The sequence below is a fragment of the Paroedura picta genome, chromosome 2, assembly GCF_049243985.1.
Source record: "Paroedura picta isolate Pp20150507F chromosome 2, Ppicta_v3.0, whole genome shotgun sequence".
NCBI classification, from domain to species: domain Eukaryota; kingdom Metazoa; phylum Chordata; class Lepidosauria; order Squamata; family Gekkonidae; genus Paroedura; species Paroedura picta.
Window position 1 is genome coordinate 1,559,890 of NC_135370.1, and position 17,822 is coordinate 1,577,711.

Genomic DNA, 17,822 nt, shown 5'->3' on the forward strand with positions numbered 1-17,822 from the left:
AATGCCCAAGGAATAATTTTGCACGTCACCTAAGGCAGTGACCTGGTCAGAACTCACAAAGAAGTCTGGTGATAACTGTTGACCGAGTCAGAACCTTTGGCTTTAGTGTGCAGAGGTCTGTGTTATGGATTGTTTGATGATGGACTTGGCTGTTTTGTCTGTGGGCCAGATGTTGTGAACTGTCACAATGCTGAGTGCTGTTAGGCTTGGCTAAGACTGTAGGAGCCAGGGGGAGGGCTGTGAGTAGGCATATGGGACGGCCTACAAAGCTTGCTGCCATGTCAGATGACTTCTGTTAAAAACAAAAACAGGTACACAGGTAGTTCTAGGAATCGCTGGGAATTCTATGGCAAAACCCAGCATTTCCAGGACGAATTAAAAAAAAAAATCTCCCCATGCCAACCAGAGCAGCAGGGGCAATGGGAGCGGGGGAGGCGGGGGATCCCCCAAGCCCCACTGGGAAATGGGGCACTGGGTAATAATAGCAGTTGTGTTTTCTCATTATGGACACAGAAGAAGTATAACTACTACTTCCGTGGCTATATAAAGGAGAGGGATTGAGTGAAAAAGCTGGCTGGATCCTACCCATCGCGTGCAAATGCACACATGCACACACAAACACACACACAATCATGTCGATTCCCTTCTGCCTCTCTCTCACACACACACTTGTGCTCCTCTATCTTCAAAACAAGACATATTTCTTCACTTTGATTTTGCAGCCCTTCCCAGATGAAGGAAGCCCCTGAGTTTAGCAGAATCCTTGAAAAGAGCTCCCAGTCGCGTGGCCTGGGCCAAGGAGCATTGGCTCCCGCCCCCACGGTTCTCGTCTGTGGTCAACCAGAGGCCTCTGTCATCCGGGTGGAGATTCCCCTCCCCACCTTCCCCACGCAGGGAGCGGATTCTTCCTGGCGCTGCACCGGAGATGGCTGACGACAAGGCGTCTGACGGCAACCTTCCTGACCCAAGTCCCGGCCTGTTTTGTTCTGGCAGCGCTTGAGACCCTCCGCATCTGTGCCTGCTCTAGAGGAACTGGCACTTCGGCCCCCGAGAAACCACGGAGGGTGTTCGCTGCCACTTCTCACCCTCTTCAGAGCCACTCCTTGCAGTGAGGCATTAATGCCGCCCTGTGCTAGCCAGTCTAACATTCCTCCTCAGATATTGCATGATTATTATTATATTATACTTTGATTTGCAGCCTGTCCCTCCCCGCAAGCAGGCTCCGGGTGGCTCACGGTATATCAGTAATGCAGCATGATAAAACATCACTTAGAACACTGCAGATCTATTTCTTCACAGCTCCCCTGGCCTTTCTGTATATAGCTGTTCTTCTAAGCCAGGGGTAGTCAAACTGCGGCCCTCCAGATGTCCATGGACTACAATTCCCAGAAGCCCCTGCCAGCATTCGCTGGCAGGGGCTCCCGGGAATTGTAGTCCATGGACATCTGGAGGGCCGCAGTTTGACTACCCCTGTTCTAAGCTTATGGTGGGATGATCTTTCCGTGTGGGGAGGGAGGGAAAGGCAGGGGGGAGGCCCATCAAGGTTTCTTTTCCTCCTATTTTTATCCTTGCCTCAACTGTAGGCCAGGTGGGTTGTTGTCATTGTTAGCGGAGTCCTGCCCCCCTCCGAGATCTTGCCATGGGAGTCTGGAGGTCACAGCGTGGTGGAGGGTGCAGCAGACCTCCTTTCCTGTCAGTGGCACTGAGGTGGTAGAGCGACGGGGCCTCTGTGGGGAGGTGGGCAGCTTGTACCGCTGCTGGCAGGGAGGTGGTGGGAGACAGGCATTGGGCAAAATGCATTTGGTGAGATGCACCGGGTGATCCTTGCAGGTGGCTGGCAAGGGCAGGCGCCTTGTTCATGAAGGCCCCACAGACCCCACCACATCCTGGCTACAGCCGGGGGATGGAAAGGCCTGACAGCTGCCCATCCCAGCCCCAGCTGCTAGCAAGAGCTTGGGATAAGTCAGGAGTGTCGTGTTTGAGGGGGTGGGAGGTCTTTCCCACAGGTCCTCTGTGTTGAGAATAGGAGGGAAGGCATCAGGGAGGTCACAGAGGGCAGCGGCAAGCTGAGGATGGTGTGGTGGGTTTGTTGGAAGGTGGGGGAGCCTTGCCCAGTGGCCAGTGGCGCTAGGGCAGGCATGGTGTCCTGGGCCATCAGAGAGCGGTACAGCCTCTGGCACTCATGCTGGGCCCTGGGGAGAGCATGGGAGCCCTCTGAATAGCCCTGAGTGGGGACAGCCCTCTCACTGAGGGCCAATCAGAGGCCCTACCAGGCTGCCTGACTGTGTGCCAACCCCTCTGACTGGCCCTTGACGGGAAGCACTCCCACCTATCAATCAGAGGGCTACATGTTGTTGGAAATATGGTCATGACTTTATGATATGATGATTATTATATTTGTAATTCTTTTCCGTTCTATCTCTAGCAACTCGCAGAGGGTTACAACAAAACAAAACACATACAGAGAATAAAATACAATATAAACATTTAGTTCTAATAGGCTGCCAGCTCTGGGTTGGGAAATTCCTGGAGATTGGGAGCAGAGATCTCAGTGAGTTTGTTGAAGAGTCGACCCTCCAAGGTAGACCTTTCCCCCAACTGATTTCTGTAGTCCGCTCGTAATTCTGGGAGATCTCCAAGCCCCACCCAGTGCTGGGCAACTCGAAGGAGTAGCCTTAGCAGCTCAGTTTAAACATTGGTCAGTGCTTAAGAAAGAGAGGCGAACTTAATCTGATGAAGTCTTCCTGTGCTTCTTCCTCCCCCACCCACCACATTGTCAACTGCTTAGTTTATCTCCCACAAGATGCCATTTTGCAATTAATCATGAAGCAATATGAGAAACCAGCCTTGAATCCTAGATATAGTTCATGGAAATCTGTAGTGTCTCTGGAAAAAATATATCCACATCAAGGGTGAGATTCTGTCCCTGTTTAGCATATACGTGGTGGGAATACATTTCCATGGTGTTTGTTCCATAACGATAACCATTGACGTCCTCCTCCTCCTAACAGTCCGTGTGGGCTAGTGGTTACGATGTCAGACTGATGAGATCAGGGGAAACCGAGGTTCAAGTTCCGTGTGGTTATAAATCTCACTCAGTGACGTTGGTTCAGATATTCTGTCTCGGTGTAGTAATATGGGAAAAAATTATTATGTTGTAGTTCCTGAGAAGAACAGGCGAGCGTAACACCCACTTTCTGTTTCTCCCATGTTGGGGCCTGAGATAAGAGAAGGCCAAGACTGAGAGACTGTACATTAGTTGCTAGTAGAGTATTGGAATATATAGAAATAATGCATTTTGAAACTCTCAGCTCAAGCCTGAACTACCTCGTGAGGGGATAAAATGGAGGAGGGGCAAAAAGCTATATCAGAAATCTCCCATGTGCTGCTTCTGGTTGCTATAGCCCAGTTGACACTTTCCCCAGGGCACACTAAGTGTTTTTAGGAAGTGGGTGGAGCCAAGTGATCCTTTTGCCCAGGAGGTTTCTGATTAGTCATTGCAGAGTTGATTGACTTTGAAGATTTTTTTTTTAATCATCTTGGCAGCACACGGATCTGCATTGTTACTGAAGGCAAGCTGCAGCAGCCATTTTGCAGCTGGCTTCACCTCCTATGGCAGCTAGTTTATAACAGAAACTTTGTGGTAGAATCCACCATATCATATCAGAAATAGAGAAAGGTGGAGGACCCTTGATATGTACGGTACCCTCCTTTGAGTAAGGATATGATAAAAATACAATAATAAATATATAATATATACTGACTAAAGAGTACTCAGGGCAGCTCAAGGGTTAAAAGAGGAGTTTCTATATGCTGCTTTTCTCTACCCGAAGGAATCTCAAAGCGGCTTCCAGTCGCCTTCCCTTTCCTCTCCCCACAACAGACACCCTTTGAGGTGGGTGAGGCTGAGAGAGCCCTGAGATTACTGAAGAAGAAGAAGAAGAGTTGGTTCTTATATGCCGCTTTTCCCTACCCGAAGGAGGCTCAAAGCGGCTTCCAGTCGCCTTCCCTTTCCTCTCCCCACAACAGACACCCTTTGAGGTGGGTGAGGCTGAGAGAGCCCTGAGATTACTGAAGAAGGAGAAGAGTTGGTTCTTATATGCCGCTTATCTCTACCCAAAGGAGGCTCAAAGCGGCTGACAATTGCCTTCCCTTTCCTCTCCCCACACCAGACACCCTGTGAGGTGGGTGAGGCTGAGAGAGCCCTGAGAAAGCTGACGGGCCCAAGTTCACCCAGTTGGCTGCATGTGGAGAAAATGGGGGGATCAGCCCCTTCTCTACATTGGAGACTGTTGCTCTTAACCACTACATCACTCTGGCTGGAGAAAAGGCAGGGAGAAATCAGATTCTTTCTCTCTGCAGCAGGCAGGGGCCAGGTTTTGTCGCTCTAGTAATTTGGCACAGCGTCAATGAAGCCATGGCGGAGGAGGGCCGCTGGCCTACAGAAATAATCGTGCCGACGCAGCCCTAGGAAACAAGCTCAGTCCCGCTCGTATCTGTGGAAAAACACAGTAGCTGATTATTTCAACACATCTGACTCCTGAGATTCCATTGTGGCTGCCTTGGAGGTCAGGGAGACCCGATAAGAACCCTCCGCATATCTATGGAGCACGACCAAGGTTAGGCGGCCTGCTTGCAGAAGACTCAGGCATGCCTGTCTGCCAAGCCAGCTGGGTGCTTTCCTCGCAGGCGGGCTGCTCTTACCTGCACCGGCAACAGAAATAATAGCCGTGGGGCCTGAATGGTGTGACCTGCTTTGGAAAATCTGCCATTCTTGCTGGGAAAACATCGAAGGACACTAGAAGATTCCCCCAAAGCAGCTTTATTGCGTAACACATTGGGATTTTCCCCCACCTGAGTCATAAAAGATTCTCCGTCATTTGCACAATCGGCTTTTTGCATATTTATCTATTGAGAAGTCATGACTGTTCCGAAGGTTTTTTTACGGGCCTTTGGTTTAAAGCAGGGGTAGTCAAACTGCAGCCCTCCAGATGTCCATGGACCACAATTCCCATGAGCCCCTGCCAGCGCTGGCAGGGGCTCATGGGAATTGTAGTTCATGGACATAAACTACCCCTGGTTTAAGGCCTGATCAAATGTCCAATCAGTGGGAAAGGATTCCTTGTGAGCAGGCACCGTTGGTCAATTTGTGTATTAAATAGATAGATGATATATAGACCGACAAACCTTTCTCCATTACTCTTTATGTTCAAAATGGATAACAATATGATTTTATTTTTAATTATTTTTAGAAACAGAGATGGCCGCCTCCACTGGCCGCGGGCACTGGGGATTTCCTGGAAATACAGCCCATCTCCAGACTACAAAGATCAATTCCACTTGAGGAGGGAGGCCTCCCTGGCCTGCCCCCCCTCTGAGCTCCCTGCCCCCCCCCAGGCTCCCTCCCCACATCTCCCCCATCCCCTGCCAGGGGCCACTCAACAAAAAAAAACAGAGTGGAGTTGAAGGCCTTAAGAAGTGTGTAACTCTGTTTAGGACAGGCGTGTTCAGATTCCAATCCCTTCATTCTGTATGGCTGCTTCTTTAGGGCCACATCTGACTAATTGTTCTATCTATTGGCAGCCCTGAATTGTGACCTTAAATGATTTTCTTTTCCGCATTTTCATTACGGTGGTTGTTTTCTTTACATTGTTAAGCCATCTTGAGTTCCACAAGGCAGAAAGGTGGCTAATGCATGTTGTAAATAATTCTTTATGTTCCACCCCATCTCCTGAGACTCAGGGTACATTATACGTCATAATAAAAATCACATACAAAAATAAATATACAGATAAAATATAAGAGACCTTAAGTTAAATATGTTTAAAATCTAAAGACAAAACTGAGTTGTCTGTTGTCCAGATCTTCTACTTGCTGGAAAAGGAGGGGGAGGGGGCTTAGCTGGCATATAGTCTGGGGCCTTGGCAGGGAGGCCAGCATAATTCGGATGTTATTTTGGGCCTCACACTTGGCCTAGCAGAATGGCTCCATCTTACACACCCCATGGAGCCATTCATCATAGTAAATAACGTTTCTGCTATCCACTTCCTTCTCCTATTGCAGGGGTGGCCAAACTGTAGTTCTCCAGATGTCTATGGACTACCATTCCCATGAGCCCCTGCCAGCAGCACGGCCACAGTTTGGCCACCCCTGCCCTATTGCCTTAATGTCTCCACACACATACGCTGGCCTATCCCCCAAATGTCCCTTGTCAGTCTGCTCTTTGACTCAGATCTTAAAATGAAGACAGATTCCGAAGAAATTCAAACATGCCTTTGCAAAAATAGCCTATCTGCAGTTGCTACTGAACTTGAGTCACTGGGCTTGATTGCTACAATGTGCGCTTCAGCTCAGACGAGACAGAGCCCCATCCGTCCACTTCTGCTCCAGACACATCATGCGCCAGGCAATCGCTCCAGGAAAGAATTCAGCCTGCAGGGTTTGTGGAAGATTTACCAGGGAAGAAGAGTTGGTTTTAATAGCCTGCTTTTCACTACCTGAAAGAGTCTCAAAGAGGCTGAAAATTGCCTTCCTTGACACCCTGTGAGGGAGGGGAGGCTGAGAGAGCTCTGACAGGACTGCTCTGTGAGAACAGCTCTAACAAGACTGTGACTAACTCAAGGTTGCCCAGCTGGCTGCGTGTGGAAGAACGTGGAATCAAACCTAGCTCTCTAGATTAGAAGCCAGCGCTTGTAAAGACTCCACCAACCTGAGTTTTCCACCCTGTCTACTGTTACTTGCGAATTCCCAGAGCACAATGGAACACAGCTCCAAAGAAATGTGCATACTCAGGAGAGAGGTCACATATGCAAGTATATTGCACATCACTCATTTGTCTGTCAGGCTTTAATGAACAACCACAGTGCAATGATAACACAACAGCTTATCACAATGTGTGGGGGCAGGACTGAAGCCCAGCACAGCCCCCCCCCCCCCCCGATCTTTCCAACTCTGGGAAAGTTGATTCTAAGGTCTCAGGCCAGGTAAGTTGTCACAGTCCTGCTGTATTAAGCATTGGTCAGATCATACCTGGAGTACCGTGTGCCATTCTGGAGGAGATTGAAGGGGGGGGGCAGGATGACTTTCATGGGAAGGAGGAGGGCAGGGAGCGGTTGAGGACAGGTAGCTTGCAGCAATGGCTTTCAACTATGTGGAGAATAGTACTCGCTGCATGTCAGGGAAAAATTTTTCACCATCAGAGTAGTTCAGCAGTGGAATGGGCTGCCTCAGGAGGTGGTGAGCTCCCCCTCACTGGCAGTCTTCAAGCAAAGGTTGGATACACACTTTTCTTGGATGCTTTAGGATGGTTAGGGCTGATCCTTCGTTGAGCAGGGGGTTGGACTAGATGGCCTGTGTGGCCCCTTCCAACTCTATGATTCTAGGAGTCTAGTTCAGCAGTGGAATAGGCTGCCTCAGGAGGTGGGGAGCTCCCCCTCACTGGCAGTCTTCAAGCAAAGGTTGGATACACACTTTTCTTGGATGCTTTAGGATGGTTAGGGCTGATCCTTCGTTGAGCAGGGGGTTGGACTAGATGGCCTGTGTGGCCCCTTCCAACTCTATGATTCTAGGAGTCTAGTTCAGCAGTGGAATAGGCTGCCTAAGGAGGTGGTGAGCTCCCCCTCACTGGAAGTCTTCAAGCAAAGGTTGGATACACACTTTTCTTGGATGCTCCAGGCTGATCCTGCATGGAGCAAGGGGGTGGGGCGGTTGGCCTGTTGGGCCCCTTTATGGTTCTGTGACCGGCTACCTGGGTTGGGCAGCAGCAATGAAATCCACACTGATGGGAGAAGTAGAAAGGACAAGTGTGCCTGCTTTCCTTTGCCTCCTGAAAGCCCACCCCTCAGTCGTCCCACCATTTGGGGAATAAACTTGCCTAAAAGACTCCGAAAGACTCCTGGGGGGACCCAGGCATGGAAAAGGTCCGCGGCCATCAGCACCTTCCGCCGTCAGATCGAAGGGCCCAGCACAAGGTCTTTATTATACTTCCGTTTGCTTTTTCATCAAGCCTCTGATTCCCTCCCCCCCCCCCCCGTCTAATGTTTACAGGTCATTTAATTTTGGTCTGGAGATAAAGATTCCCGTCTGGCCCCTGCGCATAATGCATTTGTTATCTCTCTGGCAAATTCTAGTTTTCCAAGGCCGTTTTAGTCCCTCGGAGAATCCAGAGGTCTTAAAGCATGCTGCGTGCCTGTGTGGTGCTACCCCATAAACCTGTAAGCCCATGGGCACTTACTTGAGAGTAAGTCCCGTGACACATGAATGCCCACTTTTGAGAAAATGGGCAGAGGACTGGTCTGTGTGGGAGAGCCCTGCCAAACTCTCTCGTTTGTCCTTTGTTTTGGGGAAGTCTTAGACATGGTGGGAAAGTGAACGTGCTGAATTTAAAACGACTTTTTCTCCTCCTGGGAGGTTTACATTCGGCAGGTGCACTGTCTGAGAGATGCAAGGGTGGGCTCAGCTTCCCAACTGGGCCAAAGGTAGCTGAGTGAGCCCAGCCTGGCATTCTTCATACATCGCTCAGACAAACACCTGCCCAGTAGAGTCACCCCAGTCTTGGAATTATCGCCCAACCAACCTTTTTGAGCCTGTGGGCACCTTTGGAATTCGGATACAGGACGGTAGGCACAACCACAACCACAACAGGAGGTGGAGGAAGCCCAAATAGAGAGCAGAAGGGGGGCAACTTCAAAAATATCATGGTTAAGAGGAGTGCAAGAAAATAAAACCAACCCTGTGGGCAATTGCTGCTGACATGACGTTCTTTCCGTCTGCAGAGTCAGTGGGCTCTCCAGTGGCCATCCAGGAGCCCCATCCAGTTTCTGCCAACTTTTGGTGGAGGCCAGGAAATGCCTCAGAGGGCAACCAGGTGCCCACAGGCGCTACGTTGGGGACCCCTGCGAGAGATGGAAACTGGACTTCAGATGGCAGTCTGGGCAGAAACACCATTAGACAGCCAGCCACACAGGGAACAGCCTTTCTCAACCTTTTTTTTTTAATGATGAGAAGCCCCTGAAACAATCTTCAGGCGTTGAGAAACCCCAGAAGTCAGATTTGTGCAGATCATGGTTGGGAGGCATAGCTGTGGACACGCCCACCTAGGGCCCCGCCCCCTCCAGCCAATGGGAGGGGCCAACATGAGCATCTATGGTCACATCGCCCAATAAATGTTTAACAATTTAAAAATATATAAACAAATGAATGAACTCCCACCCATTCAGGAAACCCTTCCAGGGCTGTCCAGAAACCCCCGAGTCTCACAAAAGCCTAGTCTAAAAGTTTGCCACATCCCTCTGGAGGAAGAGTCCCAAACAATTATTCCAACCAGCAGCCACCCAAAGCAGCCGGACTCTCAGCACACTCCAATCTACGTGAACAAATCAGGGTGGCCGAAAGAAGTATAGGCAAATCTCTTTCCATCAACAGATGAGTAGTCAAATTGCGGCCCTCCAAATGTCCATGGACTACAATTCCCATGAGCCCCTGCCAGAAAACGCTGGCAGGGGCTCATGTGAATTGTAGTCCATGGACATCTGGAGGGCCGCAGTTTGACTATTCCTGCTTCAGGGGTGTTTTTGGCAAGCAAAACTGCACAAAATCTGAGTAACAAACGTTTGCCTGAACTGAGACTGGGCAACGTCCCCTTTCTGTCATGGGAAATAGAATTCATCTTTTGGTTTGTCCACTTCTACGACTAATTTCCCCCCTCTAATGACAAAACTATTTTAGATAATTCAGCTGCAAGCTAGTTTAAAAGGATTCTATGCCTGATCGGTGGGGGGGGGGGCTCAAGGGGTTAAAAAAAATAGAAGCATTTTACAGGAAACAAATGAACCATGGCTTTCCCTATCTGGAGCAAAGGAAACGGAGATAAGGAAATTCGGTTTGGGGCGATGTCTCCAGCATGGCTAGATGGAATAAATAGGTAGATACCAGCTGCTAACCAGCTGTGCGAACCAACAATACTAGTTAGCAGATGTGATAAGAAACATCAAAGAGGCACACAGGTTGGCTTCAAAGAGTACGCAATGAAAGCAAGGCTAATCTAGCGGAACGATCTACCTTAATGGGACGGGCTTGCTCCATTCGGATCAGAAGCGGTGCATATTAAGGGTAATTCCAACAATCATTAATGTCACAGGGGATCTTTGTGGAGGAGCAGGGTTTCAAACCGGTGAGCCGTGACCCAGAAGTGGGTCAGGAAACCTCTGGGAGTGGTCCCAGGCCAGCCCTCGCTAAGGGCCACTTGTGACCTTTGCAAAACATTCTCTCTCTCCTCGTCCTGCATGTTGATGCCTCACATTCTTGCCTTCAAAGGTTGAGTCCGGGGGCACCTTTAAGACCCACAAAGTGTTATTCCAGGTATAAGATTTGTGTGCAGGCACACTTTGTCAGAGCTGGAAGGGAGGAGGGGAGGCTGAAGAGTTGGCAGGAGTGATTCAGGTCATGGAAGAGTAACAGGAAGGAAAGAGATGTGAGACAAAGGCCGGAAAACACTGGCCTTGAGTACCAAAAACTTTAAGTCGGCCCTGAACTGATTAAATACAGATTTGTGTGTCATCTTACCAAAGTGTCAGGACCGCCGGTCTTTGAAACAGGGCAGCCCTTTGGGAAGCAGGTTGACATGGAAACAAGTCCATAGAACATTGTCCTTAGGACCACAGCCTTGTTTTTGCTGCTGTGTGTCGTTCTGGAGACCTCACTTCATAAAGGACAAAAAGGAGAGGGTGCAGAGGAGAGCGACAAGGAGGACTCAGGGCCTGGGGATAAAATTCTGGGAGGAAAGGCTGAGGGACCTGGGCCTGGAGAAAAGGTTGAGAGGGGGCCTGAGGGCTCTCTTGAAGTCACTTGGGTGTCACTTGTAGCATGGGGAGCAGCTCCTGTTGGCAGCGGGGGGGGGGGGGGGTAGGGCCTGCAGTAATAGGTTTAAACTATGTGGAGAATGGTACCAGTTAGTTACCAGGTGGAAAAAATCCACATGTAAAGAGTAGTTCAGCCATGGAATGGGCTGCCTGAGGAGGTGGGTAGCTCCCCCTCACTGGGGGTCTTCAAGCAGCGGCTGGACAGATCCTTCTCCTGGATGCTGGAGGCTGATCCTGCACTGAGCAGGGGGTGGAACTAGGTGGCCTCCATGGCCCCTTCCCACTCTAGGATTCTAGGAGTCTAGTTCAGCAGTGGAAGGGGCTGCCTAAGGAGGTGGGGAGCTCCCCCTCACTGGCCGTCTTCAAGCAGCGGCTGGACAGATCCTTCTCCTGGATGCTGGAGGCTGATCCTGCACTGAGCAGGGGGTGGGACTAGATGGCCTGCATGGCCCCTTCCCACTCTGGGATTCTAGGAGTCTAGTTCAGCAGTGGAAGGGGCTGCCTGAGGAGGTGGGGAGCTCCCCCTCACTGGCCCTCTTCAAGCAGCGGCTGGACAGATCCTTCTCCTGGATGCTGGAGGCTGATCCTGCACTGAGCAGGGGGTGGGACTAGATGGCCTGCATGGCCCCTTCCCACTCTGGGATTCTAGGAGTCTAGTTCAGCAGTGGAAGGGGCTGCCTAAGGAGGTGGGGAGCTCCCCCTCACTTCAAGCAGCAGCTGGACAGATCCTTCTCCTGTGGTCCTTCCATCTCTATGATTCTAGGAGAATTGTGGACTGTTTTGTGGTGCTCCTTTACACGGCTCTTGCCAGGACAGCCAGTTCCCCGGATGTGACCTTCCTGGGCACATGCAAGATTGGAGGATGCAATGATGCATAGAGAGATGGAGCAGCTGAGACTGGAAGCATGTGGGGTGGGAAACTGGGTCTTTCTCCACCCATGTGCTCTTTCCCTGTCAAAACAAGGGTCAGAAGATGAGTAGATGTCAGCTTCAGCAGGCCCAAACAGAAGCCCCACCCCCTCACAGTATGTCAGGCCAGTGTATACCACAAAGACCCACAAGTTTTATTCTGAGCACAAGCTTTTCCATGCACACACACTTCTTCAGATAGGTCCATGTGAAGGTTTACACCCAGAATTAAACTCTTCCAAACACCTGCTCTTCAAACAGCTGCTCTTCAAGGTGCCCCTGGACTCGAACTCTGTTCCGCTGCTGCAGACCAACCCAGCTGCCCCCAGAACTGATCCCCCGGAAGAGGCTCTTCCGCTTCCTCCAGGCCTTTTGAGGCCACAACGGTGATCTTTCCAGGCTTCCATATCCACATCTGGTGCCCATATCCACATCTGGTGCCCGTCTCACAGCTGATGGTGGGCAGCCAAATCTCAGGCACACTCACAAGTTCCACTAGGATGACTCCCAGGGGTGGGATAGACCCGCAATGGCGAAATACCAGGGCAGGGGTAGTCAACCTGCGGCCCTCCAGATGTCCGTGGACTACAATTCCCAGGAGCCCCTGCCAGCATTCGCTGGCAGGGGGCTCCTGGGAATTGTAGTCCACGGACATCTGGACGGCTGCAGGTTGACTACCCCTGTACCAGGGGGTTTTGTTTTGTGTTAAACACACATATCCTGCAGCCCCTCTTTTTATACAAGAAAGCGACTCCAGGGCTTGTCTCGTAAGTCTGCAACTGAATTTTATTGTAAAAATTGACTTTGCATCTCAGCTTTGATTCACATCCTGGGCCTTTGCCTGGCAAAAAGCCCTACCGGCCCCATCGACTTGCTAAGGATCCATGCTGGGCACCTGACCAGGGGGTGACTGGCCCCTGTGGGCACCGTCTTGGGGACCCCCGCCCCCTAAGCCAATATGACCCATCGGAAGCCATGATGCTTGGATGCCAACCCCACTGACGGGAAAAGCAGGAGGCAAGGAGGAAGGGCCGCCCCCTGCACGAGGCGGACAGACGCCCCAAAACCCCAGGGCTGGAAGGGCCCTCCCGAGTCATCTAGTCCAACCCCCTGCACACTGCACCGGGGCCCGGGCCCTCAGCCGGCAGGGACAGCCATCCTGACGCCATCTGGCCTGCGTTGCCAACCTCCCGGGGGGTAGCTGGCGCCCTCCCTCCCGCTATGGGCACCGGACTCGGGGGGGGGGTCTGCGATGACCGCGAGGGGCTCCCCGTTCACCCCCCCCCCGGCTGAGTCGCAGGCGGAGACCCCGCGAGAACCCGCAAGGAGGCCGGGGGAGGGGGGCAGCGCCATTCCCCCCCCCCCCCGGCCAACTCGGCGCCGGCGCAACATGGCGGCGCGGGCGGGGCGTCTCTCCCCGAGGGGGCGTGGCCATCCGTCCGTCGGGCCGCTCCTCCCCTCCCGTCCCTCCCTCCCTGCCTGCTTTGGGGGCGTGTCCGCCGGGTGGGCGGGGCGCGGGCGCGGGCGTGGGCGGGGCTTGCTCCGCGGCTGGCAGTTGAGCGGCGACTCCCCTTTGTGTCTGGCCGAGGGAGCCGCGCCTCAGACCAGCCAGCCAGGCGGGGACGGGACGGGGAAGGCCGCTGAGGCGCCGCCAGGGAGGCAGGAAGGAAGGCAGGCAGGAGGCCCCGGGAGGGAGACGCCGCCGCCGCCGCCATGCGGACGCCGACGCGATTCGGGCCGGGAACTCCCTGACGCACCGACTGACTGACTGACTGACTGACCGACCGGAGGGCGGGCCCCGCGACCTCCCCCTCCCTCCCCCCCCTTCCGAGAGAGGCGGGGCCGACCCCCCACACACACACACTCACTCCCCCCGCGGCGGCGCTGGGCTGGGCGGGATGCGCCTGAGGCCTGCGGCGGGGCCCCGCTGAGCGGTGGGTGGGCCGAGCGCGGAGCGGGCGAGCGGAGCGCGGGGCATGGCGGCGGCGGCGGCGGCGGGCCGGGGCGGAGGCAGACAGCCAAGGGCGGCTGGGCCCCTCTGCCGCCGGCCCCTCCGCGCCCCCGCGGCCCTCTGAGGCGGCAGCAGCAGCAGCAGCAGCAGCAGCATCCGCGTCCCCCGCCGCCGGCCCTGCGCGCCCAACATGCCGGCCCTGGCGCTGCTCGTCGCCGCACTCCTCGGCTCCGCGCTGGGTAAGTGGCCGGAGGGCTTCTGATTGAAGGCGGACAGAGGGGCGCGGCCCTCCAGGGGGCCATGGACTACCATTCCCATGGGCCCCTGCCAGCGAATGCTGGCAGGGGCTCATGGGAATGGTAGTCCATGGCCCCCTGGAGGGCCGCCGCTGGACTCGCCCTGCCTGGGGGGGGTGGGGGGTGGGGGAGGGGTTGGGGACCCCGTTCCGGGCTCAGCCGCCGACCGACGGGAGCTCCCTTCTGGGCTAGGTGCGAGCAGTCTGTGCTTAGACATTTTGGGGGGCTTTGCTTATGTTCACTCGGATCCCCCAGCCGAGGAGAAGCTGGAAGGGTTGGAACGCAAGGGGGCCGGTGCGTTTTTATTAGCACCTTGTGTAAGAGATCTTTGTTCACAGCCCTCCCGTTTCGTCAGGGTTCTTCATAATTGATAGAGGTTTGGCATGGAGATGGAACAATGACTGGTCGCTGGGATTTAAATAAGGGAACTCTCAGTATTTACCGTGAAATAAGAAAAACAAACTTTAAATCTATATTGATGCCAGGTTGTGCTTACACTTGCATAGAGGTGTGTATCTTATATATATATATTATAATAATGTGATTTTCCGTAAAATGCATTCCACTGTTTTCAAAGTAATGCCTTTTTTGAGCTACTGGCAGAATATTGGCCATCTTTTTAAAATGCACCCTGCATTGGTCACTGTAGACATTTGCTGCTGCTGCCAGGTGCTGCCTTGGAAGATTCAGGTGCCAGAGCACTGAACTGCTATGGCTTTATTATGCATTAACGTTTTTTCCTGTGAATGCTCTCAGGAGTTTTGAAAGCCTCAATGTGGTTCTGCCTTCTCTCAGAGGGAAAAGATTACCCATCTTTACATGTATTATTCTTGAATGAAAGGAAAAATGCTTGCAAGAGATTTTGCAAGAATTATATTGAAAGGAACTGCTTAATTACTTGGATTCTTTAATGAATGCTTTGGCTTACATCCATCAACACAGTTCCGGAGATTTGAGGGAGCTTCCGTCTGTGGAAGAGAGGGTGATGATTTGGGTTGGTTCCCCTCTCCAGATGTTGGATTTAAGCCAATATCTACCCCTCATTTTAAATATGAAATGCTGATAATTCTGAAGCACCATATGCTGAAGCACTATACTGATGGTTTGTTGTATGCAGGATCAAAACCAATGACAAGAGAAGTTTATGTGGGGGAGTTATTCCTCTGAGTAAAAATATTTAGAATTAATTGCACTGTCCATTTCCTGAATATGATGCAAAGACTAGTGAAGTATGATTTATTCATACTTAGTAATAATTTCTCTTGAGTAATATTGAACTGAAGTGGTTGACGAGCAGGCTGACCTTTTTGGCTGTGTCATTGATACTTGATTGATGCCTGCCATGTCTTCCTTTGGTCGTTTTATAAGCTATAACCTTTAATAAAAATGAGTCTTTGAGACTCGAAATATTTGTGCTAAAACTTCATGAGCATAATACATTTTTCCACTGACTATTGTAGTCTCCCAAGAATTTAGTTCCTCCCCATGGCCTAATTTCTTGGTTATGAAAGCCTTGGTTATAAATAAATGAAATAAATAAAATGAACCTGCCTGGTAAGGAGGAATGGAGATGAAGCCAGTTGAATGGCTGTTGCCAGTTCTTTGGTTCTTGTCATGAATCATGTCCTTTGGAGGTTCCCATATTTACCTGTTGCAGTGGAACACTCTCTTAAAATCTTCTAGAATCTTAGACTTGACTAATGAACTCTGCATTTTTTTTCTTTGCAAGTATGATAATCGATTATTCTTTCAGACCTATTATGCTATACATGCGTTTGCCTTATCTCTTAAGATTTTATTAGCAATAAAGGTCTTCAGTATAAAAGAAGTGAAAATAATCAACAGACAAATAGGCCTAATGACAAACTTCAGAATCTTTTTTTACTATATATATTGGAAAACCAAAGGGAAGTCATTCTTGACAGAACTGAATATCTGCAGATAACTGTCTTAAGGGTGGTCCTCTGTGTTTCATGTATGACTGTCCAGTTATGTATGCACATGCATGGACAAGCAATAATCAGTCGGCTGTACTTTCAAAAAAGTGTGCTTAGGAGTGCAGCAGAAGTCTTCTGAGATATTGGAGGAAGTTGAATGACTTGATGCAAGCTCTCAGAATGGGGTTGGGGTGGGATAGTGTATTCAAGGATGTTCTGGCAGACCTCCTGTGTGATGCTTCTTCTCTCATCACCTCTCTCCTTGGCAACTACCCGTGTGTGTGGCGGGGGGGGGGGGATGCTAACTCAGCCACATTTCTTTGAGCAGGCAGATCTAGGACAAGTTTCTCAGTGTGCTGTTTTAAGGGTGGAATACATTAAGAATTCTATTATTTCCTGCTATTCTCTTAGAGTGGATATTTTCATCTTGTCAGTCTCATTTTTGCTTGTTTCGGTTCACTTCCATTTTCAGATCAAATGTTTTATATCAATCACAGCTACATACATGAATTTGGGTTAAATATACTTAAAGAATGAGTTGCCTTGATAATAGAGGATGGCGAGAGTTTCATATTCCTACAGAAAAAGAATAAAGATTATGAAGGATCTTGGTGAAAGGCAAGGCAAGAAATGGTCAGATATTGATTGTATTGATAAGATTAGCTACTTTGAACAATGGGCGCAGGCTTCCATGTACGATATCATTTGTCAAGTCAAGTGTTAGGAAGCACAAATATGATTATCTTGTGTTTTTAGAAATGAATTCTAGGCACTGAGGAGCTTACACTTTTCTCTCTTTTGGTCTGTGGGCACCTAGTTGAAAACATGCCATGTTTGCCATCTGTTGACTTAGTTGTCTTGAGAGCCAGTTTGATGTAGTGATTAGGAGCGCGGACTTCTAATCTGTTGAGCTGGGTTTGATTCCCCATTCTTCCACATGTAGCCAGCTGGGTGACCTTGGGCTCGCCACAGCATGACTAGAGCTGTTCTGACTGGGCAGTAATATCAGGGCTGTCTCAGCCTCCCCTCCCTCACAGGGTGTCTGTTGTGGGGAAAGGAGAGGGAAGGTGATTGGAAGCCGCTTTGAGACTCCTTCGGGTAGAGAAAAGCAGAAGCAGTGTATAAGAACCGACTCTTCTTCTTGAACAGCTAGAGGCATGATTTGGCTTTGAAAAAAATCTTTCAACGTAGCTTTTTCTATTGTATAGTTCAGAGGTGGCCAAATTGTGGCTGTCCAGATGTGCGTGGACTACAGTTACCTGCCAGCCCCTGCCAGCATGCTTTCAGTTTGGCCACCATCTCTCTTTAGGGGCATTGTAGCTATAACGCCCTGTGATTAACCTGCTGTTTTGGGTGTCGGGAGGGATCTGTTCCACCTCTCATGGAACTTGGGTAGGGGATTCCTCTGTGTGTTCCTTAAATGCTGTAGGTTGTGAGGATAAGATGAAGACGGGGCTAGCTGTACTTCTTAATAGGCCTGGCTTCATGGGATGATGTAGAGCTCTTGTAGACCTGAAATGCTCTGTCTGTTCCAGCCTCCCTCAGCAAAGCCCTGCAAGATCTCTGGGGACATCCTGTTTCCTTGTTGAAATCAAAAGGATGAAAGGGGAATCAATAGGGAGAGCTTTTCTCTATAAGCAAATGGTTTTAATGAGTCTTGTGTTCCTGTCCTTAGAGCCAGGGTCGCTGAGTCTTTGATTCCCATGAAAGCAAAGCAGTTTAGCTAAAATATGGTCTGGGAGTACCTATAGTAACATTACTAAAGATTTTCCATTGCCCCCTTATTCCAAGTAATGGTGCTGCCAATGCTTGCCCCTTCCTTGAGTTTGTCCTTGCAACTTCCCTGTGAAGAAAATAAGGGTGAGAGAGA

The 17,822-nt window shown here is 50.7% G+C and overlaps 1 protein-coding gene across 2 annotated transcripts in view; it reads left to right on the forward strand.

Moving 5' to 3' along the window:
• The first annotated feature begins 13,317 nt into the window (after positions 1 to 13,317).
• The window catches only part of BMPR2 (bone morphogenetic protein receptor type 2), a 118,618-nt gene continuing 114,113 nt past the window's right edge, over positions 13,318 to 17,822 (forward strand). Inside the window, exon 1 of one of the 2 annotated variants that reach the window (XM_077319208.1) lies at positions 13,318 to 13,958. In XM_077319208.1, coding sequence (XP_077175323.1) covers positions 13,910 to 13,958 — 49 coding nt within the window. In that variant the 5' untranslated portion in view covers positions 13,318 to 13,909. The remainder of the gene's footprint in view (positions 13,959 to 17,822) is intronic. The other variant, XM_077319207.1, reaches the window with a different exon arrangement.